Source organism: Argiope bruennichi, chromosome 6 (assembly GCF_947563725.1).
Source record: "Argiope bruennichi chromosome 6, qqArgBrue1.1, whole genome shotgun sequence".
In the NCBI taxonomy this organism is placed as follows: Eukaryota; Metazoa; Arthropoda; class Arachnida; order Araneae; family Araneidae; genus Argiope; species Argiope bruennichi.
The window spans coordinates 126,370,314-126,395,266 of record NC_079156.1 but is presented as its reverse complement, the minus strand read 5'-3'; the positions used below and the strand labels follow the sequence as shown (position 1 = coordinate 126,395,266).

The window sequence follows — 24,953 nt, the reverse complement described above, 5'->3', positions numbered from 1 at the left end:
AACTTCGTCCAATTAGCAAAATTCGTAAAAAAAAATGTTTAATAAAATTGTAGTAATGAAAATTTTTTTAAACTCAGTAATGAATTCCAAGCTACTTCAGACTAGAGTAAAAGAATTATTTCTGTACTTTTAAAATTAGTATCACTCGTGCTTTCTTTTGTGATGCTTTTTACAATTGCTGCTGTTTATGAAAGACTCTTCACAAGATGGACATTTATATGGCCTTTCTCCAGTGTGTGTCCTTACATGTATTTTAAGATTACTCTTTTGAGCAAAACCTTTATTACAAAATTCACACACATAAGGCTTTTCGCCAGAATGTAATCGATAATGGATGATGAGACATGATTTCCAACTGAATTTTTCTTCACATATAGCGCATTCATAAGGCTTTTCGCCAGTGTGCATTATGTAATGTCGGTCGAAATCTGATTTCTTAGAGAATTTTTTCTTACATATATTGCACATAAAGGGCTCATTGCCAGTGTGTGTTTGATAATTCGGTTTAAAAGTATCTTTCCTACTGTACGTCTTAGGAAATTTCTTCTTACGGGCACAGAGTCCGGAAGGTCCAGCCACAGCATTGTCATCTTTTTTGGTAGAACGAGGTTCCTTCACGAAGGTAGCCACTTTCGTCTTCTTAGTGTGAACCTGAGAGGGCACTTCCGGTGAAATATGTTCATCATTTACACATTGTGACACTTGCATTTTGCAATTTTTCGGCTCGTAATCTCCTGGTGGCAGATCACGATTCTCAGTTGAATTCGCAGTTCCAAAAATATTGTTATTATCTGTAAGAGCATTTCTGATATATTCTAAATCATCTACAAAATAATTTTTATCTTTTTTCAAAGACTGCGATTTGCTATCTTCAAGAGACATTTTGCATTCTTCATCAGGTTTTGCATGCAGATGATCCGATACACCTGATCCTCTTAGATTTTGTATATCAATACCCCTCGATCCGGCAGCAGCTTGTTCTCTGTTATAGGTTTCGATACAATCATTTTCATGTCTGTTATTAGATTCAGCATTTTCTGAAGAAGCCGTAAAAGAGACATTTTGATTTGTTTGGACTTGAATCGCTTGAAAATCTGAAATGGGATGAAAATATGAACTATCAGAAGGATTCCTTGGTTGTGAATAGTTGGAGCTCCCTGCAGAATTCGTAGACTTGTTTCTTTCATTATTTTGAAATAGAAGCAAACTTCTGAGCAGTGATCTTTTACTTTCGTTTCGTCCAAAAGCACGACTTAAATTCTGTGAATTGTCATTCGAACTTTCCGTAGATTTATCGTTTCCGTCATCAAGGTTGTCATCGGATTTTGCTTCCTGTTGTATTGAATACCTGTAGTCAATTTTTTTGTGAATGAAGCAAGGGTGATCCTCACCACGTATTAATATATTTCCACAACGTTTGCAACGGCATTTACCCATTATTTTCACTCAAAATAATATTGTCTTATCACAAATGCACAATAAACTTTTATAGAAGCAAAGAAATTGGAATTTATGTAGTTATAGCAGTTTCATGCTGTAGGCGTTGTATTGAGTTTTTATATTTCTGAGATTTTCTACAGTTAAAAAAGGTACTTCTGTTTGAAACTTCAATAAATTATGAATTGAAGGTTTCTTAAATAACATACTAGAGCCCCTTGTTCTAAATTTAATTACTACACTCGATTCTAATAATGAAAACGAGGCCTGATATTTAACATCAGTCTACGCTTTACGTGATTACCTATTTTATTATTTGAATTACCTTAACATGGAAGTCAATTAAGTTAATATCAAAAAAATATTACCTCTCGTACTATAACAGAATTAGCGTAGAGAGAATCGGTGATGCAAGATTTTTTTTTTAACCTGTGTCCTCTAGTTGGTTCGAATTGATTACTTTGAGTGTATTTTCATGATTCATTTGAGCAATATAAAATCATGATTCAAAATTGCGTGATTCCTTTGAACAATCAAGAATTTCAAAAATATTATAAAGCAAGAGGAAAATAAAAGTTTAAGATTTTAAAATTGAATTATATATGTGTATTAAATAAAAATTTACATTTTGTTTAAAAAAATTTTTCTTTGAATGCAATCACTCAACTTCACTAATAGCTATGAAATGGTTTGAAATTGAATGAGATTCTGTTAAAAAACTATTTATCAAAATATTTTACTGATTAAATTAAGATTTTTTTTATTTCGTCTCCCTATAAACCAAAAGAAGCGATTCGGTTTCCTTTTTATTTTCTGCCGATAAAAAAAAACATTTCAAGGCATATTTATGATTATTTGCCTCTAAGATATATTTCATGAATTAGATTATGCTTGAAGGATTATTTTGGATCAGGACTGAGAAGTAAGATAACATCAGTAAAACAAAAACCGGAAGCAAATCCTGCAATCCTTTCATCTTTAGCAGTATGGGGGTTTCTATTTCAAATATTTCACTTGATAATTAACAGTATATCCCACGTCTTTTGACCATTGCTCAAAATTAAAAGGTCTATTCAAAATAAACCATTTTTAAACACGTAAAGAAGAGTACAGAAACACTGAGCACACCATTGCTTCTTATTTTACATACTCAACATGATGACAAGTACTGAAAATTAATTTCTTTAGACAGAATAATTTGATTCAATAAAGGAATAAATATTCTTATATAAATGAAAATTTTGTCTGAAAAACAAACATGATGCAACACATTTTCAATAAAAGGAGATCTGGTATTCATTACGTGAAAATTAAATCATAATGAAAAATGCATTTTAACTCTAGTTCCGTTGTACTCGAATCCTTCCTCTGACGCTGGATCTATTAAATACCGTAACATACACCACAGGATGTCGAATGAATTTCGACAATCTATTTTTTTTTTTTTCCTTTTATGTACTTGTAAGGGAAAGCAATAATTTAATGCTCATCAAAAGTTAAGTCGATTTTGTACCTAGTAAAATCTTGAGCCAAAAATTCAGTATTTACCACATTTATCTTTAATTACAAAATTTAGGCTTCTGCACATTATCTATTGGATACAAAATCGGATTATAATTTTTAGTGCACGATTTTTAGTAAGATTTTTAAAAAATTGAACTAATCTGAAAATATAAAATAAACGAAATATCAAGGTATCCAAATAAATGCAACTTATATGGATTAACGCCTTTTAAATTTCATAAATGCTTTGAAATATAAAGAATTAGGAGAATAAAGAAACAAATTCTATATTAAGTAATAATCCTCAGTTTTGTTCAAATACTCTTCAAAAAATAGCTCAGAATTTTCAAGTGAAGCCACCCTTCATTGCAAGCGTATTGAATATATGATAGCCTAATGGAAGTTTAAACAAGAATTTAATATCGAATATGGGATTAGGTATTAGCATAGAAAATATGTGTACATGCACATAACAACTGTATATTTACTTAAATCTAAAAGTTCTGCACAAGTCTTCGTTTGGAATATTTTGTTTTTTTTTTATATAATGGCACTTGTCATAGGCAAGCTTACTGACTTTAGTAGAAGTCAGTGATTTTAAGCCAAGGGCATGTCTCTTGCTTTTCAGTAGCGCCATCTAGCACTAAGAGTACGACTTAGCTACACACACACATCACAATCCTTTTAAAGGGGCAGACTTCATTCATGCATTTCATTCACAGATCGTAATTTAGACCTAAATCAGAGAACGATCACCCCTTATCCTGTACCCCCAGTGGTATTATTCTCGACATGGAGAACTTTGTTACCACGACAGATTTATATGCGCGCCAACCACAACACACGCGGGGAGTCTTTGGCCGGCCGGGTTCGAACTCGCAACCCAAGGTACGCGAGCCCAAGCCTTACCAACCAGGCTATCGCGGACATTTTATTTAATATTTGTTGGAGGAGGTATGTCGTTCAAATATCTAATATTCAGTTTTACATCAAGACAAGACAAAAAAGGCATATTATAAAAATGTGTGAATTGTGTTTATAGTAAATTTATCTCGGATGTGACAAAATTAAATTAGCTTTTATTCCTTTTGTGAGCAACATTGAATACTGATTTTTTTCAATGTTTCTTCCTTTTAATTCCAAATGAATGCTTCCTTTTGTAAGAAATGTGATATTTCTCTTTATAACTAAGCAATGCATCTGCAATTTATTTCCAAGCATGGAATAATGAGTTTCAAACTCATGCACCATAAGCCCCCCCCCCCAAAATCACCGTCGGCTTTCAGAAAAGAAAAGAAGAATCTCATGATACATTTATTTACTATTTTTGCCGATGCTTCCCTTCTTTTACTCTTTTCACCAGTGTACATAGCTCATGTAACAATTTGCACTCGGAAAAGTCTTTCGATATGTAAATATTCATCTAATACAAAGACATGTTAATTGCTCCAAAAAATAAATATATATAATTGTTTGAATTTGAATTCTCCTGTTTAATTAATTTGCGCCTTCTTACTTCTCTGCAGGTATTTTTAGCATTTAAAATTAAATAAATAAAGCGTCAAAATGGTGCACCGTCTTGCAAGGTGTGTGAGAGTCACTATTCGAGTGCAAATGGATAAAGTCTGAAAAGCTAATTTTATCCTCATATCATCTTCAGCCTGTTCATATAAGGTATCATTTTCAAGCAATGTCTTCTAAGACACTTTCATTCGTCCGTACTCATATTTTGAAATATCATTTATCAGTGAAAAGAAATAAAACACTGCGATTGAATTTTGTAAATATTCTGATTTTTCCATATGAAATAAGGAACCGAAAATTAACCGGATCGAAACATCCATGGGTTAGAAAAAAGAAATTATTTCACCTGAAATGACTTCAGGAATAAGTTGGCATAAGAAAGAATGGATTTGCGATATTTGTTCTAAAGAGACAGCGGCCGCACATTACCGCTGAATAAGAGATACATCTCCCTAAACTAAAGGATTCCTGATTGTGTTAGGATCCAGTCTTTACAGTTTGCCTTGGAAATTTCACCTTCGTGTTTAAGCCATGAGAATTTGTCATGTTTTCTTCTAGTCTCTCTCTTTCTACTAACAATTTTTAAAAATATTTTTAGGGGATGAGAGAGGGAGGGAGTGGCTATTAGATCAATACATAACAAATATTGCACATATATACTTTGGAAGATGGGAAACTGCACCTCATATTGATTGTCTCAAAATTTAAATAAAAATCAAGCGATTTTTTTCTCTTCAATTACTGCAAAAACTATTACAGGAAACAAAGATTTTTTACATCATTTAACTTTTTTTTAATTGCCTTTTTCAAGATCAAAATTTTTAAAATTGCTATTTCCATTATTTCCGGTTGCATTTGAAACCGTTTTCATCGTTCTGTGAATTATTTTAAATCGTGATTTTCTTCCTTTGTTGGAAACTAAAAAAGATGGCTTCTATTTAATATTTGTGTAATTTACAAGACGAATAAAAAAGTGAAATGACAGCAGAGTGAAATTAAAGGTACAAATAGTTTTATATTACTTTTATATACATATATATATATATATATATATATATATATATATATATATATATATATATATATATATACCCATAATATCCTAATGCAGCATATATATATATATACTGCATTAAGATATTATGGGTATTAAAATGGTTCAAATAAATAACGAACAGAGCTGGTACAAGGCTATTAAATATAGTCAACCAACTGATTCTCCGACCTGTTACGAAGGCCCACGGATTTAAACCATAAGTCTGAAATGACCGGACCGCCGCAACAGCAACACTGGTGGGAAGTGTGGTTGAGTTCTAAGGGCCATCACGGGCTACCGGTGCTACCCTCAACGAAGAAAGTACGTCCCGTCATCGATGGGAGGAGTCAGATCCCCCACCTATTTCTGTACCCTCCAGGGTGGCGAGATCCAACCACCATACCGGAAGCATCCCATCCTCATTTCGAGGTGCCTCCCGGGGGTTTGGTTCTATGGAAAGAAGGTGGTGTTTTTTTTCATTATTAAATTACGTTATCAAAATGTTTGCGTTTTTCTTTAATGGGCATTACTTTGATAATTTTGAATCGCAATTAATGACATTATCTATTCCAGTCTTTAAAGCTTCCATCTTTTAAATTATTTATTAATTTTATTTATTATTTAAGTCTCATCCTGGCATGTATAATTTACTTTTTTTTTTCTTGTAAAATGTTTTTAATTATCCTCTACTCCATTTATATTTATTGATTTTTCTTTTAATTTATTCAATCCTTCAAAAAAAATTAGAAGCCTCAACGTTAATCAATAAATAGTAAACAATTTTTAAAGTAAAACTCTCGAAAAAAATATACTTTTGGATTAACCGCTGTCAAGTATATACATTTCACATTTATGGTCTGTTTGACTGATGTCAGTGAAGCGTGCTTTCTGCTCTCACTCTGTAACTTGGAAAAACATGATTGGAAAAAGGGAGAAGGGGGAGGGGGATAGATGAATTTCTTAAATTCATTCTGGAAATTTGAAAAGAATAAATTTTAACTAAAAAGGTTGCCAATTTTAAGAAACCTAAAAAAAATTTTTTTTTAATTTCTGATACTTAAAATTTCTTTTATTTGATACTTGAAGTAATAACATACGTAGGTATATGAATATAAAGTGCTACTAACAATGAGTGCTAAATTCAAATAATGTTCCAATAAATTTATTTGAATTAAGACGCAACGAGAATTTAACGGAGTTTGGAATGCTTGAAAATAATCATATTATTATTATTCTTAGTATTGTTATTCAAATTTTGTATAACTTGGGATTTCTCTAAATAGAGGTCTCATTTTCGTTAATATTTTTAAAATTTTGAAAGTGATTGCTTTCATTTGCATTTTAAATCTCTTAAACCTGTTTTTGTTTTTGTTTTTTTGTTTGTTTGTTTGCTTGTGTCAACCAGTTAATATAACTTTGTCCCATTATTTTGATATTTTATTCATTAAAACTCATTGTTCCAGTATATGAAAATGAAACAATGGTTGAATGTTAAAATCCTTTTTAAATAATCGAGATTTTATGTTAATGTGCTGATTATTATGTTTCTAGCCATCCATTAAAATTTCCGCCAAACATTAAAAAATTGCAATGCTCAAAAGTACTCTGAGTTTCTACAAGTATAAGTATTTGGAATTTAAGATAGTTTGGCTGTTTCTAATTTATATGATAATAAAACAAGAATCTTCTTATAACTCGAATTTATAAATAATAAACTAGGAATCGAACCATCCTATTGTATAAAGGGAAATTTGGAATTATAAAAGGTAATAATTATATTCCCTTCAATACAATGCAGATTATTATTTTCTATAATTTAAAATTCAGAAATGATTTATAATAAAGAACAAATGGGTTTTTTTTCTAAAATATCTGTTATTTTAGAAGAATTTATTAAACTTTAATGAATTTACCAAACAACGTAAAAATCATAAAAATTTAAGCATGCACTTCGTTTTCTGCTCAAATTAACATTTTACACGGTGACTAATGCTAAAAAAATGTAATAAAAACAAAATTATTTGCAGAGACATTGAATTATGGAAATTTTATTTTGCACATACATAAGAATCAATTCATGAAAGCGCATACTTATATAACTTTAAAATTTTAATTAATAAATTTTCCGGTAAAAGAATAGAAAATACACTTCTGAAAAATATGTTAAGTTATCACAAAATAAATTCTGTTTGGCAGATATTTTAGTCTGCATAATTTTATATTAAACCTTTTCATCGATGATTTTTCTGCCCTCAAGATTGTCAGATGAACTTAAAATCGAATTTTCAAATAGAAAAAAGCTCCAGAAAGTTCACCCAGTATTGATAAGAAAATTCATATTAAGATGAAGGTCATCACAACCCTGTTATTTTCACAGTGCTATTCCAAAATTTTTATCGCGTGAGATTAAATTTTTTATAATTTTTAGTAGTCCATTCGATGTATACTCGTCCTTGGAAAAATATACACATATGGATATTAATGGAAAATAAAAAATATGGAAATATGGAAAAATAAAATATTTATTGGCAAGCTGACTGTTAAGAAAAAGCCTCTTAGTAATCAACCGGTTTAAAAAGGGGTGGACGGATAGGGTGGAAAACCTAACATCACTTTTTTCGCATTGAAATAAAGGTAAATCTATTAAACTCAGAATTCAAATAAAAGTCGTAGATTTTAAAGAAACCTATACAATGATCTAAAAATTTTAAAAAGAGCTTAATCAGAGAAGAGAGAAATATTAAAAAGTACAAATCAGGGACCATATTTTTTATTTTATTTAAAATTTGGGCAAGGTCCTTGCAACTATCTTTCAATATGTATTATGTAAAATGGTGTAACTGAAAAAGTAATAATAGGTTTTGCAATGTTTTTTTTTTTTTTTTTTTTTTTTTTTAATTTACGTTTGTCGGGAAAAAAACTGTGTTCTTTAAAAAGGTTTAGAGGTACATTCGTTGCTAGGTGAAATACACTGAAAGAACAAATTTTGCTTTAAAATAATTTTCTGAATTTCAAATGATGCCAAAATAGTCAATTTTCATAAGTAAGAGGTGAAAATTTAATTTCTAGTTAATAACTTGTCTCTGTCCTGAAATGTGAATTTAAATTTTCATGGAGAAATAAAAAAATAGGGATTGGAAGCTTCTAACACTGTGATTGGTTTTCACCGTCGTCTCCGATATAAAAATGTTGTGGGTAAGAATAACTGACAACCGATGACGGACCGTACCTCCTACGGAAGATGTTGCACCATGGCCTGTAAATGATTCTCATTATTCAATCATAATTCTTGCGAATGATGTCGCGGCGTTCAGGTAACTCAGATTTATCTTAATGTCTTAAGACAAAGCGGGGTATTTTTCGAGGTTGCTTAAATAGGAATGAACATAAGGGGCACGTGTTTGCTTTTACATTTATAAACTGAAATTTTCTCTGTTTTTAAATTGCATTGTTATTTAGTTAGGCCAGCGTTTCTCAACCTTTTAGTATTCGTGGCCCAGTTTTCAATCATAATTTTCATCGCGCCCCCAGCTTACAATAAAATTTATATAACAATAATGTATATTGAGTATTTTGGATTCTGTTTTTAAATTATTAATTAACTGACTGCCAAAACAAGAGTGAAAGAGAGCCAACGTTGGCGAGAAACCAAATCTTACATTTTGGACATGCCGGCGGTGAACAGATGAAGCGAATGTAAGCAGAGGAAATTTAAGCATTATATTTGAAATGAAAGCCAAATAAGGAAAAAATAACGCTAAAGGAATATGAAAGTAGAAAAATTCGTCAATGAAAGTTAACCTAGATGGGGTGAGCTAAATTTAGAAACTGGGAATACCTTTTTCGAATAATAAAGGAAAACAGAAGCAAGAGAAAAAAAAAGTGAGAAAAATAGGAATGTTTGTGGAAGGGAATCCACACGACCGATGCCGTCTCGAGCATGCGCGGAACAAATGTTTTTTCATAAGCAGAAGGAAAATATTCGATAACGCAAGTTTCAATTCCAGCCAGCCTCTTTCGAGTCGATCCTTTTATCGCTATCGAATCTATTGTGAATTTGTATGTTAATATGTTTTTGTGTTAATTGCAATTCACCATATAAAATATTCACGGCAGCAGATTTATGCAGACTCATGAATAAATTTTTAAGCGGAAGTAAGCAAGCATTAGACGATAGTCAAGTATTAACAAGTACATAGACGATCGTGGTTCCGAAAATAAAATCAAGGAAATATTCTCAAGAATACTTAAATTTTTGGTTTAAAAGTACTGAAGTAAATGAAGAAGAAAGGCCCATGTGTATCATTTGCTCAAAAATGTTGTCCACAGACAGCATGAAACCTTATAAACTTAAACGACATTCGGAAACGTTTCACAGTGAGTACGTCAACAATCCCAAATAATTCTTCGAATTAAAATTAAAATCATATAATAAGCAAAAATCATTTTTTAAAGAAACTTTGTCTGTGAATAAAAAAAGTTTTAATTGCATCTTAGAAAGTTCATATAAAACAGCCAGATGTAAAGAACATCACACCATCGGAGAAGAGCTTATTTTGCCAGCAGCAATTGAGATTGTAGAAACTATGTTTGGAGATAATTTTTCAAAACAATTGCAGTCCATACCTCTTTCAAATGATACTGTTGCCCTTCGAATTGGCGATACAGCTGAAGATGTACAGTGTCAGCTTTCCTCGAAGTTGTGTGACAAATTGTTTTCAATACAGCTTGACGAAGCAACAGATAGTAATAAAGGCTCATTTAATTGCCTATGTTCGAATTTGTGATAATATATCAGTAGGAGAAAAACTACTTTTCTGCAAACCAATAGAACTCAAAACATCAGCGCTCGCATTATTTGCTATTTTATATGATTTTATGAACGAGGCCAATATAGAATGGAAAAATTGCTTCGTAATAAGCACCGATGGTGCTCGTTCAATGTCCGAAAGATTCCAAGATATACAAGCACTTTTAAAACAAAAATCGCCTCAGTACACACATTGCATAATCCACAGAGAAACTTTGGCTTCGAAAGAAATGAGTCCTGGTTTGAATTTTGTGGTAACTAACGGTTGTAACCGTAGTAAATTATATAAAAATGAGACCCCTGAAATCGAGAATCTATTCCGCACTTTGTAAAGACATGGGTTCAGTATATTCAGCGATACTATGTTATTGCGAGGCAAGATGGTCATTACGTGGGAAATTTTTGCAACGTGTTTATGAATTAAGAGAAGAAATCGCCATTTCCTAGAAGAAGAAAACAGACAGGAGGCCGAGAATTTTCGCGATAGTTTATTTGTGATGAAATTAACGTTGACATATTCGAGAAATTAAATAACTTTAATCTTCAACTCTAAGGAGCAAATTCAGATATGTTGGATACGAGTGATAAAGTTAATGCTTTTTGTAGAAAATTGGATTTGTGAAGCAGAAATTTAAAGCAAAAAATCTAGAAACGTTTGTAAATGTGGGTGATTGACTAAAACTTATAAGGCTGAAGAAGAACATGTAAAAGTTGTTTTTGTAATCATTGAAAATCATTTAGCCATGCTGGCAAAGAATTTTAAAAAGTATTTTCATGCTGACGACAAACTGATAGCGAGTGGATTAGGGATCCATTTCGTACGACTCCCGAAGGATTCTCAATTGATGAGGAAGAAAAATTCATAGACTTCACGACGTGACGAAACTGAAAGACAATTTAGTAATAAATCACTATTCGAATTTTGGGCAAGAGTAAGGATGATTTTTCTGCACTAAAAACAAGACATTTCACATTCTATTACCATTCAACATCCTACCTTTGTGAAACTGGATTTTCTGCTGTGACTTCTTTGAAGACAAAATATAGAAACAGAACTGAGAGTGGCTATTTCTAATATTAAGCCTTCCTTCGAAAAACTTTGTTTTGTAAGACAGGTCCAAGGAAGTCACTAATAATTATTAAATTTGTTTTTAATTTAGTATGTTTTGATTTAGTAAGTTGTTTTACTTCAATAAGTTATTAAACATGTCGAAATGTATTTTGTTTTCTATGTGTATGTGTGCTTTCCTTCCAGTCAGTTAATCAATTTTTTTATAATAATGGTTTCTCTTGCATATTCTCGCGCCCCCCTAAGGGGCGCGCCCCACAGGTTGAGAATCGTGGGGTTAGGCAATTTAGCAGGTTCGGTGGCTAATCTTCCCATCTCGAAATGATAAAATGCCTGAAATGTTCTAATCAGGAGATCACAGAAAACTGATTATACCGAGAATGACGAAATCACCCCTCCCCCCCCCCCCTGCCAATTTCCGTTCATTTATGAACTAATCATTTTAGACGAAAGACCCTTTATATTCGATTTAACTTGTAGGAGGTTTCAAAGAGAAGATGATATTTTAAAGGAATCTGCTTTCAGAACTGGATCGAAATGTTCAGGAATCCAGCGTTTGACTATAAGGTTGCAGAATTTGCATTTTAAAATTGTAGTGCAGATCAAAAATCCGTTAATCTTTCTTTTAGTGTTGGTAGAATCAAATTGCCTATTTCTCCACATAAGAATGCGCTATTGAAAATTATTTGGACCTCGCGCAAGTTTTGATTATTGATATTTACATTCTTATAATGTGATTAAATAAATGGCCTCTTCGTCGTGCTTGGGAAAGATAAACTTTAATGACATAGCATTTAATATCAAGTTAAATCTTCATTGAAACAGTTTTCAATGTTTTCCTAAATCCTATTATTTACATATTGGCCAAGAATATTGGCATTTTGACAACGAAAGGACATGTTAACTAGCAATGAAAGTAGTTGTTTATTAAGTATAAGATCAATATTTAATTAATATTCTTATTGTTTAAAAATGTAAACAGCTTTCCATTTCGAATAATAAACAACTTTCATTTTGAAATATATATAGGCTTATCAACGGGAATTTAAATAAAAATATCAAGCACAGCAAAACGCTTTTACTTTTCTTTTAGAGATTGCAATACCTTTATACCGAGATACCGGTATTTTGAGCCATTTGTACAATTTTGTAATACCTGTATTCACAAGTTTAATTTCTTAGGATATAAACTGCAGGGAAATTTCTTTTGCGAGGACACATTCCTGAAGGTTTAACCACAGCGTTGTTATCTGTTTTAGAAGAAATGTGTTCTTTTACATTGGTGTCCGTTTTCTTGCTCTTACTGTAAAGATTAGAATGCATTTCAAGTGAAGTATGTTCATCAGTTACATACCCTGAGACCTCTATCTTGCCATCTTCAGACTCGTTTCCTTCTGGTAGAAAATCAGGATTCACAATTAGTTTTCTTGGTTCAGACATGTTGCAATTAAATGAAGGACCTGTCCATAGAGAATCCATAAAATCCCTTTTATCGTTATTCAAACACAGCCATTTGTTCTCTTGACGTGACATCTCATCTTCACTACCTGGTATTCTTTGCTTTTCCTCTTCAACGTCAGTTGATTCCATTACACTTAGTGAAATGTTATAAGCTTCGGGGAAATCATTTTCAGGTCTGTAACAGGATTTAGCTTTTGCTGAAGAAACCATAAAAGATTTCCCGAATATTTGATAAGGCATACAAATATGGAAGTTCGCATGGTGTTCATAGTTGTGCGCTCTTAGAGGTATTCTCTGAAATATTCTGTGAGTGGAAATACGTATCGTCAAATGTATGAAAGTTGCAGGGGTATGTCTCACGGCATGCAACTATATTGTTCCCTTAATTTTCAACTTCAACAAGAATTCCTTCTTATCAAAAATGTGTAATAATCTATTATTGAATTGGAGACCTCTGTTTCTGTTTCTTGAATAGTTTCATGCTGTAGACAATGAACTCTGTTTTTAAATTAAGTAGCTCTGACTATATAGTTATAATAGATTAAAAGCAATGAATATATTACGAATGAATTATATCTTTAATAACGTGCTAGAGCCTTGTGTCCTAAGTTTGAGCTCATGGATTCGATTCTACTAAAGAATTATGCATCTAATATTTCATATGAGCCTCCACTTTATGCAAATATCTATGATGTTAATGATTTAACTTAAGCACCCAATTGAGCTGGCAGAAAGAAATGATATAGAAAAACTAGTATTAAAACAAATTTTGTATAGAAGGAATGGGAAATGAAACTTTGAAGCTTGAGTAACATAATAAATAAGAATTGAGAGCATTTTGGTCATAGATTTAAACAACCAAAACTTCTAAAAGCTTTAAAGAACTCGTCAGTTAAAGAAAATATACATTGTTTGATTTTTACCAACGTGTATATTAAAGATTTTAAATTAGAAAAATGACTATCTAAAAAACAGGAATCTATCTTTAATCGCCTTTTTTAAAAGAACATTTTTATCTTTTGTTTTCTCCTAATTGCTTCACAGATTTGAGATTCATTAATATTCGTTTAAAAAGTCTTAACAGATTCTTAACAATAAGACAAAAGTAGTTTTTTTTTCGGTTCCTCCATAATCTTTTAAAAGGACGATCTCCTTTCTTTTCATTTTCAATGGGCTTAACATTTCTTCAATGCAAATTTGTGATTATTTTCATCTAAAAAATTGGGTGTGTCATAATTTCCTCCCCCCCAAAAAATCGTAATAAAAAAGGTAATATTCGAGAGAAATTGTGGTGTGAAAGAATATGTTCAAAAATATGAAGGATTATGCTCAGTTTTTTTTCCCCCATTTAAAAAGTATTCTACAATTGACCCATTTCTAGCGCATACACATGAAATCCTTATGGTCTATGCAAATCAGGATTACCACAAAACAAAAAGCTGGAATTGTATCCTCATTCGATGCTAGAAGCATGCTATAGTTATAGGAACGAAAATAAGTGATTTTTTTTTTTTTTTTTTTTTTTTTTTTTTTTTTTTTTTTTTTTTTAAGAATGGTGAATTTACGACTAAAGCATTTCGAAAGTTCCGCACTGTGAAAGGAATCAAGGCAAATAAAAGCTCTATTTTCTATTCATTTTTTTATTCTATTCTATATATCATTTTATTCATTTTTTTAAAGAGCGTTGTAGTATATTTGGTTGGGAAACCATTTCCGTCATTGCAGAAGGGATTTTACGTTTCTGAAAGAACGTTGTGCATATTTGCAGCAAAGACTGCTTGCAGGATGCCTAAAGAAGAATAGTTTCCTGTTTCAAACTGCTCTTTACATTAAGACATTTATTCTACACACATTCACTGTGGACCGTGTGATAAACCGAGGATGTAATTTCAGTTGATCCTCATGATCGCAGGACCTTATTCCAACGGATCTCTGCTTGTGGGAATACCTAAAGTCTTATGTCTCCCGGGGTTCTCTGGCCTTTTTGATGGAACTGAAAGATGCCATTCAATAGGTCGTCGAAGACATCGATGCCGGCATGTTACACTCGGCTGTAATAGTGTAGTTAAGCTGCTAAATACTTTGTGTTGGAAGACATGTTCAACATTTTTTCTGTGCTGTGTTTTTACATGCACAATTTCATTTAATTAATTATCGTCATCTTTCGGCCAGTTTTTAATTATTTTTTAGAGGTAAAATAATTCATATGTTCTCTCAACATATCCCTTAAATTTTTACAATCACTATTTTTATTTCTTTAGGTTTACCCAAATTTATAGTGCGCCTTGTATGTTTCAGTAATCAGATTTGTATGAAAGGTTGTTTCGGAATAGAATTAAAGAAAATTATAATATAAATGAAATAAAATGAGGAAGTCTTTGTTTTCCTGAACTTTCTTCATTTTTAAACAAGTGGCCTTTCTATTTCACAGCGTCCATAAACGTAAATTGTCGTCATGATTCAAAGTTTACTTAAGTGTCAGATACTTCAATTGGCTAATGTTTTGCATTATGAGGTCCATTCAAAACAGACTTAATTCTTGTTTAAAATCCGAACTGAAACTAAATCAAAACTAAACCATCAAGACACTCTGATTCTGTTCTCTATTCTACATTTTAATTTTAGATTTAAAAATTTGAATAAACTCGATATCTGAAATAATGTATTTTCTTCAATTATACATGAAACATATTCAGCAATATATGCAAACCATACTACTTAACTGATCACCCCCTCTCCCGGTGACACTTGAAAAATGTAGATGAGAAAATTATGGCTTTTTGGTTGGTATTTGCCGTCCTTTCGGGTATAGAAATTGTAAAAGGATATAGCTATTTCTTACAGATGACAGGACGTATCTCCTATGGAAGGGTTTGTACCGTGTCCTGTGAAATGTCCTCAGGATTCAATCATAGTTCCAACCAAATCTTTCGAATATTCATGTCACACAGATTTATCTAAAAACATTAAGACAAAATGGAGTATCCTTTTGTGGTTTCTTAAATAGGTCTTAACACGTTTTTGCCTCCACGTTTACTAACTGGAATTTTCTCTGCCCTTTAATTGCATTATTATTTTATTACACAATTTAGCAGTTTTAGTGACTAATCTTCCGATCAGAAAATTAACATATGGACTATTGTAATGAAGATTCGGTTAGAAATTTAATGTCCCATCTCGAAATGAAAAAAATTCTAAAATGTTCTAATTTGGAGACCGCAGTTAACTGGAGAGCGACACTTTGCCGACAATGACCCCCCCCCCCCACACACACACACATACTCATTCTTAATCTTGCCATTTTAGTAGAAAGACGCTTAGGAATCTTTATATTAGATTTAACTTTAGATTCCAACGAACAGACGGTATTTTTGTGTAATCACCTTTCAGAACTGAATCTTAACTTCTCCGAATCCAAGGCCACAAATCTTTCTTTCAGCGTTGGAGAACAACAAATCATTTCCATATAAATGATTCGATGGATGCGTTATTGAAAAATGTTCGGATCTCGCTCAAGTGTCGACGATCGGTATTAAGGATTTGCACTCTGAAAAGTAGTTTGACGCATAACTATGCACTTAATACAAGGGCTCGTTTATTGCACCAAAAAATAAATTAATATATAATTGTTTTAAGTTGAATTTCCCAGAAAAATTAATCTACGTCTTTTTAACATTCTGTAGGAATTTTTAACAATCAAAACTGAAAAATAAATAAAAACGTCAAAACGATGCACCGTCTTTAATGGTGCCTGAAAAGATCCATCAGAGTGCTAAGGGCTAACATTCATATAACATGAAAGAACAAATGATAGAATTGTTCTCTGTGCATAATAAGATAAACTTGAATGAAATATTCTACCAAATAAACCTTCATTGAAATAGTTTTAATAATTTCCTAAATCCTACTTTACATATTTAACTAATGATTATTTACATATTGACCAAGAGTATTAGTCTTTATCACAACGCAGGCACATGTTAACAAGCATTGAGTGCAACAAATTATCGAGTATAGCATCAATATTTAATTAAAATTCATAGGCTTAAAAATGTAAACAGCTTCTAATTTCGAATAATAAACATCCTTTATTTTAAATTTAATATATTTCTATAGTGGAAATCTAAATAAAACTCTAGGCTAATAAAGTCTAGGCTTTCTGTAAATATGAATCCAAAATTAAAAAGTTCCCATACCAGTTCCATCAAGTATAGTGTGCTTATAATGAATGCCGTTTCAGTTTTAGTCTGATATGTTTTTTAATAAATTTTTTAAATTGCACAAAAATTTGAAATATTACAATATAATTGAATATAGACAAAAAGATTAGGAAAAAAATTGCAATAATGATGTAAAGTTTATAAAATCTTACAATGAAAATGTCTATCAAATTATGTTGCTCAAAATGTTTTTGCTGATGAATCCATTAAGACAAAGTTGTACAAAATATTTAATTGATATTTATAGCAAACACTCATCCTGTCGAACCTAGGGAGCACCAAAGACAGCTAGTTATTTTATAAGGGGGAGGCAGTTGAGTAATTACAGTTAAATAAATGTTCTTCTTTATAACAAGACAGCTATTAAATGCTGTCTGAAATATCTATTTTTTTGTAAACAAAAATAAAAGAATTTTGAATCAGAAAAAGTACAAAAGTAACAATACCTAGAAAGAAACCACGAAAGTTAAGCATATTAATTAAATTTTATTATAAAAACTAAACAGGAAATTATTTTTTTTTACTTTATTAATTATGTGGATTCAACATGAGCAGCACTTTTATATTCTGAACTCTGAAATTATGTTGTATTTTTATTTGGTGATGATAGATTTTAGAAATGTTTCATCTTTAAGCAAATCCTAACAATTAAAAGACAGTTGTTGTTAAATCAATTTTTATGGGGCATTTCACTTTCATATAATTGATCAAACATATGTATCAGAAAAGATAACTGAATATTAACTTTATTTTGTTAATTCTGATTATTGATTATCAATTAATTACGAATAATATTTTCTTATAGAAAAGTGTAAAGGATTAAAATTCAAGCCAATGTTTTAATTATATAAATTTCCCAGCACGAAACACTAAGAATAATTATATGAGAATGTACCTCTTAATTTTGATCCACAAACACATGATAAAAATGGCACATCCGCCTATTATTTATTCATCCAATTCCACACCACTCAAGTGGGAGGTTATTTAACCTTCATCGTCCGACAATGCTTTGAACCCAGATCTGACTTAATGTACTTGAACTCACATTCATGGCAAACCGGTGGATGGCATCATGCTTTGAACCTCAAATCCTACTTAATGTACTTGAACTTCCATTCATGGCAAGCCGGTGGATGGCATCTTGTTAAAAAACCTATAATCCTTTCATACCAAAGCGGAGAACAGACCACTGTGGCGAAGGCTCAGGTTCACTGATACAGATACATCATTTTATTTCTGAAAATATTGCGGCAATTAAAATTGATATTAATATAAGAAAGCATGTCTTCACTACATTCAGCTCAAATAGTTTTGAACATCGTTTGAATATTTCAAATTCAGTTTTAAAGTGTATATGTAAAGAATGCATTATTAATTAGATCTTCTGTATACAATAAAATAATCTATTAACTTAAACAAAAAAAAAAACTGAGAGTGCCACAATATATCTACAGACACAAATCTCCTGGAGGTACAAAAAAAATGGAAAAGAGATTTCATGGTATTTTGTTCCAAATTAACAAAACACAAATAATATAAGACATAATTTTTTCAACAGATAAACTTTATTTCGCACACACACACACAAAAAAAAGATATGGAAAAGTAAAAAGATGGAGATTATAGACATTTCATTAAAAATATATGATTCAATTGATAAAAGTATTTTTTAAAATTAAAATAAGCATCCAAAATAAGAATTTTTCAATGCTAAATTTAATATCCTTCTTCTAAATGATGTTTATATTTCAGTTTCTCTGGATTTGTTTTTCGTTTAAAGTAAGACAAAATTGAAAGTAGAGAATAAAGTAATTTTACAATGATATCACCAAAAATGAAAAATTTATATTCAATGAAAGTATCTATACATTTGTTTCTTGCATTCTAGATATAAAGTAGTTCAAATAGTTTTGTTCGTAATCGAGTTGGACTTGGATAAATGAAACGGTTTGTTCAAATACACAACTGATTGAAATATATGAAAAGATACTACAATATGAAAATTAAATTATTCAAAATTCAACCGCTTTCCAAATCACCCAAGAGGTACGGCGCATGGAATGCATTACCACTTCAGCGAAATGTGCAGAGCAGGTTCCCCAGTAGGTATATCGCCCGTATAAACTGAAGACTGGAAATAGAAAAAAAAATAAAACAATAACACCTATTATGAGAGAAAATTTCCAGAAGATCATTCACGATTATCTATATATCCATACAGTTAATAAATATTGACTGAAAATCTATTCTGTCTTTCCAAAACCACAATAAAAAAATTTCAAATCAGAAAAACAGCTGACTCTATTTCAATAGTTTTGTTCGTAATCCAGGTCTCTAAGGCTCGATAAAGGAAACGTTTTGCTGAAATACACAACTGATTGAAATATATGAAAAGAATCTACATTGGGATGATACAATTATTCAAAATGTAACCGCTTTCCACATCACCCAAGAGGTACGGCACATGGAATGCATTACCACTTTAGCGAAATGTGCAGAGCAGGTTCCCCAGTAGGTATATCGCCCGTATAAACTGAAGACTGGAAATAGAAAAAAAATAAAACAATAACACCTATTATGAGAGAAAATTTCCAGAAGATCATTCACGATTATCTATATATCCATACAGTTAATAAATATTGACTGAAAAATCTATTCTGTCTTTCCAAAACCACAATAAAAAAATTTCAAATCAGAAAAACAACTGACTCTATTTCAATAGTTTTGTTCGTAATCCAGGTCTCTAAGGCTCGATAAAGGAAACGTTTTGCTGAAATACACAACTGATTGAAATATATGAAAAGAATCTACATTGGGATGATACAATTATTCAAAATGTAACCGCTTTCCACATCACCCAATAGGTACGGCACATGGAATGCATTACCACTTTAGCGAAATGTGCAGAGCAGGTTCCCCGGTAGGTATATAGCCCGTATAAACTGAAGACATTGAAAAAAAACCAATAAGATCTATTATGAGAGAATATTTCCAGGAGATCATTCGCTCTTTTCTATATATCAACACTGTTAATAAATGCTGACTAAAAAATCTATTATTTTTTTCAAAACAAAAATTTAAAAAAAAATCAAATTAGAAAACAACTGACTTATGTTTCATAGGTTTGTTCGTAATCGAGGTCCCATGGACTTGATAAACGAAAAGTTTTGTTGAAATACACAACTGATTGAAATATGTGAAGAAAAAAAAACTACATTGAAAAAATTTATTGAAAAATATGAAAATAAATCTACTACTAACTTTCAAAATTTGTGGTAGTGGCTTCATTTTCCAATTTCCGTTGTTTTCTCTATCAATCTGTCTACGAAAACACCTTGCTTATATGGTGAATTCGAAATCATGGCCAAATTAGAAAAGTAAATAAAATAAGTATAAAGAATCTTTTTTTTTTTTAATACAGGAATGTGAAGTTGGAATTGAAACGTTTTGGTGGGAAATAAATGACCAAGAAATGAAAAGAAAGCTGTTCACTTAAAAAAAAATATTTCAGTAAGTGAAATATGTGCCCCCGCCAACATCAGCACTCTTCTGGAATCATATAGCAAATGATTGGCACACACTTTTTCGAAGATCCCTGGTGTTCAGTTGCAGAATGACTGACAGTTTTGCATTGGAGTCCTCAACAGAATCAACTGGAGTTTTTGCGCTTTGCTTTTACTTGCATTCACTTACTTGTTCCGCGTACACTTTTTATTTCTAACCCCATATTGTTAAACAGAAAAAATGCTTCTTTGTATATATTTTACACATTAAAGTTTGGCCCAGAATTCAGAGATATCCTGTATAATCTTCGGTATCGTAGATCGAAATATTCGAATATACATTCACGAGGACGCAGAAATTATCTTTTCGAATATGGCTTACACCTGATGGCGTTAAATATGGGCATTTAATAAGGTCATATATTGTTTCCAGTCATTCGTCAAAATATTTATGGCAATGGCAGCATGTACAAATATGATGTTCCATTGCTTTTTGCATGCTCGGTTCTTTAATAATTTCCAGGTTATGATTATTCCACTTAATGATCAATATGATTTTAAATTATAAAATCATTTTTTCATTTAAATTTTCCATTTCCAGTTTTCAACTTATTAAACTATAAAAATAAATAAATAAAAAACATTAATAAAAAATAACACTATGTACTATACACAATCGTAGTAAAAGAGACCTGCGGAACATAATTTGATATTGTAAAATTCATATTCGTAAACTAGAGATTTCCTCACTCGTTTACTATATTTAAATATATATTTATATTAATTAAAACTATATAAAATATTAAATACTCTTTTCCGTCTCTTACTAATACTACATTTGAGAATTATATGCAATAATATTCATCGATATCATTTTAAAAATTCAGATAAATACATTCACGCAATTATAATTTTCGTACAGACTGAATTCACTGAATCTGTATATCCAGATTCAAAAATACTCACTTTTTTTCCATGTGGTCAATATTTATATGTAGTAAAGCAAAAAGTTGAAAATATTTTCAACGAGCATGGATGGATTTCCAGAGCTCTGGATACCAAAATTCTTATTTTGCAATGGGTATCATACCACATTCAGTATCTCCTTTGACGTGCAGGACTTTAAAAGGCAATCATTCAAGATTTATGGAGCATTTTCTCACGCCATTGACCATCATATACACAAGACTGGACATAACTAACACACTCTAATCCTTGTGTCTGGCAATATCTCTCATGGTTTACAGGATTTTACTCCATGACAGTTACCATGCATCATTCAAAGTTTACGGAGTTTTACCAAAAGCCAGTCATCATCATTTCAAGTTAATTAACGGGGTTTTACCCTACGCCAGAGACCGTCATTCAAGATTTACGTGGTTTTACCCGCCAGTGACCATCATCCAAGGTTTGTTTAAGGGCATTTACCCTACACCAGTGACCATCATTCAAGGTTTACGGGGATTTACCATCAAGCTCTCATCTTTCCATATAAAATTTAGAAATAAAGGATTACAGGATTTCACTTCGTGCGTGTGACCATCACTTATGGTTTATAGTGTTTTACACCATGCCAGTGACCATCATTAAAGGTTTACGGAATATTATTCCACGCCATTGACCATTATTCTTAGTTTGGTTGGTTTTATACTTCGCCAGTGGCAATCATTCATGGTTTACGGGATTTTATCCCACGCCAGTGACCATCAAACATACATCATTTCTCACAAAATTTAGAAATCAAGGTTTAGAGGATTTTACTCCGAACCATCACTCATGGTTTACAAGGTTTTAATAAGTGCCAGTGACCATCATACAAGGTTTAATGGGTTTTATCCCACGCCAGTGAACATTGTTCAAGATTAATTTACGGAGATTTGCCCAATGTCAGTGACCATTATTCAAATTTTGCGGGGGGTTACCCCACTACAGTGACCATCATTCAAACTTTATGGAGATTTACCTCACTACAGTGACCATCATTCAAACGTCTTGGGGTTTTACCCCACACCAGTGACCATCATTTTTAAGGACTTTTATCCCACTCCATAGACCATTGCCACTCGTTTTCTAAATGTCAAAATGCTTCGAATCCAACGGCAGATCAATGAATTTTAAATAACAATCATTACAACCAGAGAAATGAGTAGAGAATATGCAAAACTGCTTAAAAATGGCAAAAACAAATGTTCATAATGATGAAAGAAAATGGCGCATTTCAGAAGACTTGATTTTAAATTTAGAGAATATAGACACTATACGATTTCATATTTATCTAAAAAAATTCTTTCTTTCTCTTTTCAAGTTTTATGTATTCTATAAAGCACCATGATGGTCAGATACACTATTTCATCAAAACAGTCGTGTTACAATTATTATAAAATCAACCGCCAGATTTCTAAGAAGTTTGAATTCAAAAGAGGGTTGTGTTATACAATAAATGACTTAATATTGACGAAAACTTATTGAAAATTAAAATAAAGTGCTTTCGTGCACAAATAAATTTAATAAAAAAAAGCACAATTATGTGTTTTTAATTTCAAATATTTTCTTAGTTTAAAAAAAATAGATCAATAAAAAAATTTGATTTCCACAATTCAGTAAATATCTACATTTTAGACACACAGATTTCAAAGAGTTAATTTAATGAAAAACATTATATGACGTGTGTCTGAAAAAAAAATCAGTGACCATCAGTTTGTATCAGTATTATTTCTTTTAATTGTTGGGGCTGCGATATCGGCAGGGAAAATTGACTTCAACTAAATTATAAACATATGTGCGAGGTTTCGCAACTTCTGTCATTAATTATTCCTATAACGATTGATTCCAAAGATAGCAAATTCATATAATTTCAATTCTACGTTTAGGAAAGATCACTCTAACATTTAACAATACAACTATTTTCTTGGGAAGTACGACATTCAATTATCTGAATAATTATTAAAAAATCAAATTTTCAAAAATTGGGCTTTTTTTAGCAGAATATAAAATTCAATTATAAAAATGTGTTCTTAAATAAAATATTGAAAATTTATTAAGCTTAACAGTAGTTCATTAAAAACAGCAAATAAACTTACAGTGTATTTATGAATTATCAATACATGCATCGAATTCCACTTTATTATGTTGGATTCGGCAGAAATAAAATTCTAATAAAAAAATAAACCATCTTGATAACATTTCAGGAGAAATCCGTTTACTCTGCGAAGTGGACGGCAACATAAGTCAGAATAAAGAGAAACAATTATCCCACTCACTTTGTTGGAATAGATACAATGATTGGAATTGTAACAATATGAATTGTTACACAGAAACAACACGGTTTCAGCAAAGTATTTTTTATTTGTCTGTGTTAGGATATAGAAGTATTGTTGCTGAATACGTTCCATGATTTAAAAAAAATTAGTGTTACTATATATTATTAAATTACATTCAGTATATTTTGAAACAATTTCCTCAGTGATGCATTAAAATTATAATAAATAATTCTTAGATTACATACTATCAAAATATTTACAATATATGTAAAAACAATGTATGATATGTCTTACATTAAGCGAACGCTGAAATTCTTCATGGTTTTAAAAGTGACATTTTCTGTAGAAACTTAATATACCACCAAATGCACGCATTCTATTATTAGAAGATTACAAATGGACCAATGTTTTTCAAAATGATCCATCAAAATTGGCCCTCACTTCAACCAACTCCTGCTTTTCTTAACTCTTGCTTGTTAGAAATTTGATTTTCATACAGTTTTTACTGCGAATAATCCTACGCATGCTCAATGCGATTAAAGTCTGGATTTTGTACAGGAGTCTTAATAGCACTGGGACAGTGGTAGAAGACCTATTAATTGCAAATAACAGTGATGGGTCCTCTACGATTCGGTTCATTATCTTTTTATAATTTAAAATGTCTTGAGCTCACACTTTGCTTTACATTTCGGTTGGGAATGTAAAAATAGACATGTTTATTCATTGTACAACTAATAAAATGGAAGTTCCAGATACAAGTGCGTGCCATGCAACCCCAGACTATATGATTGTCACCTCCATATTTCACAGAAAGTCTTAAATTTTTGACATGCATAGTTGTATTTGGTTTCCGCCAAACGTTTTTTTTTTTTTTTTTTTTTTCCATCCGATCCGAAAATGTTATATGTGTTTTCATCAACAAAAATTACATTTTTCCAAAATTCTTTTTTCTTGTTTACAAACATTTTAGAAAATAACCAGCTTAGCTTGTCGATTTGATTTGCTTATGTAGGGCTTTTTGTGACATATGTGGCAAATGACATATGTGGGCGTAAATGGCATATAACCAAATTGTTAATATGTGGGTCAACGTAATTAATTAATTTCGAATAGATAATATTATTGGC

At 31.2% G+C, this 24,953-nt stretch overlaps 1 protein-coding gene across 1 annotated transcript; it reads right to left on the bottom strand.

Moving 5' to 3' along the window:
* Window positions 1-141: 141 nt before the first annotated feature.
* On the bottom strand, window positions 142-1,437 carry LOC129971992 (zinc finger protein 569-like). Its single transcript, XM_056085971.1, has one exon. The coding sequence runs from the start codon at window positions 1,435-1,437 to the stop codon at window positions 142-144; it is 1,296 nt and encodes a 431-aa protein (XP_055941946.1).
* Between the last annotated feature and the right edge of the window lie 23,516 nt (window positions 1,438-24,953).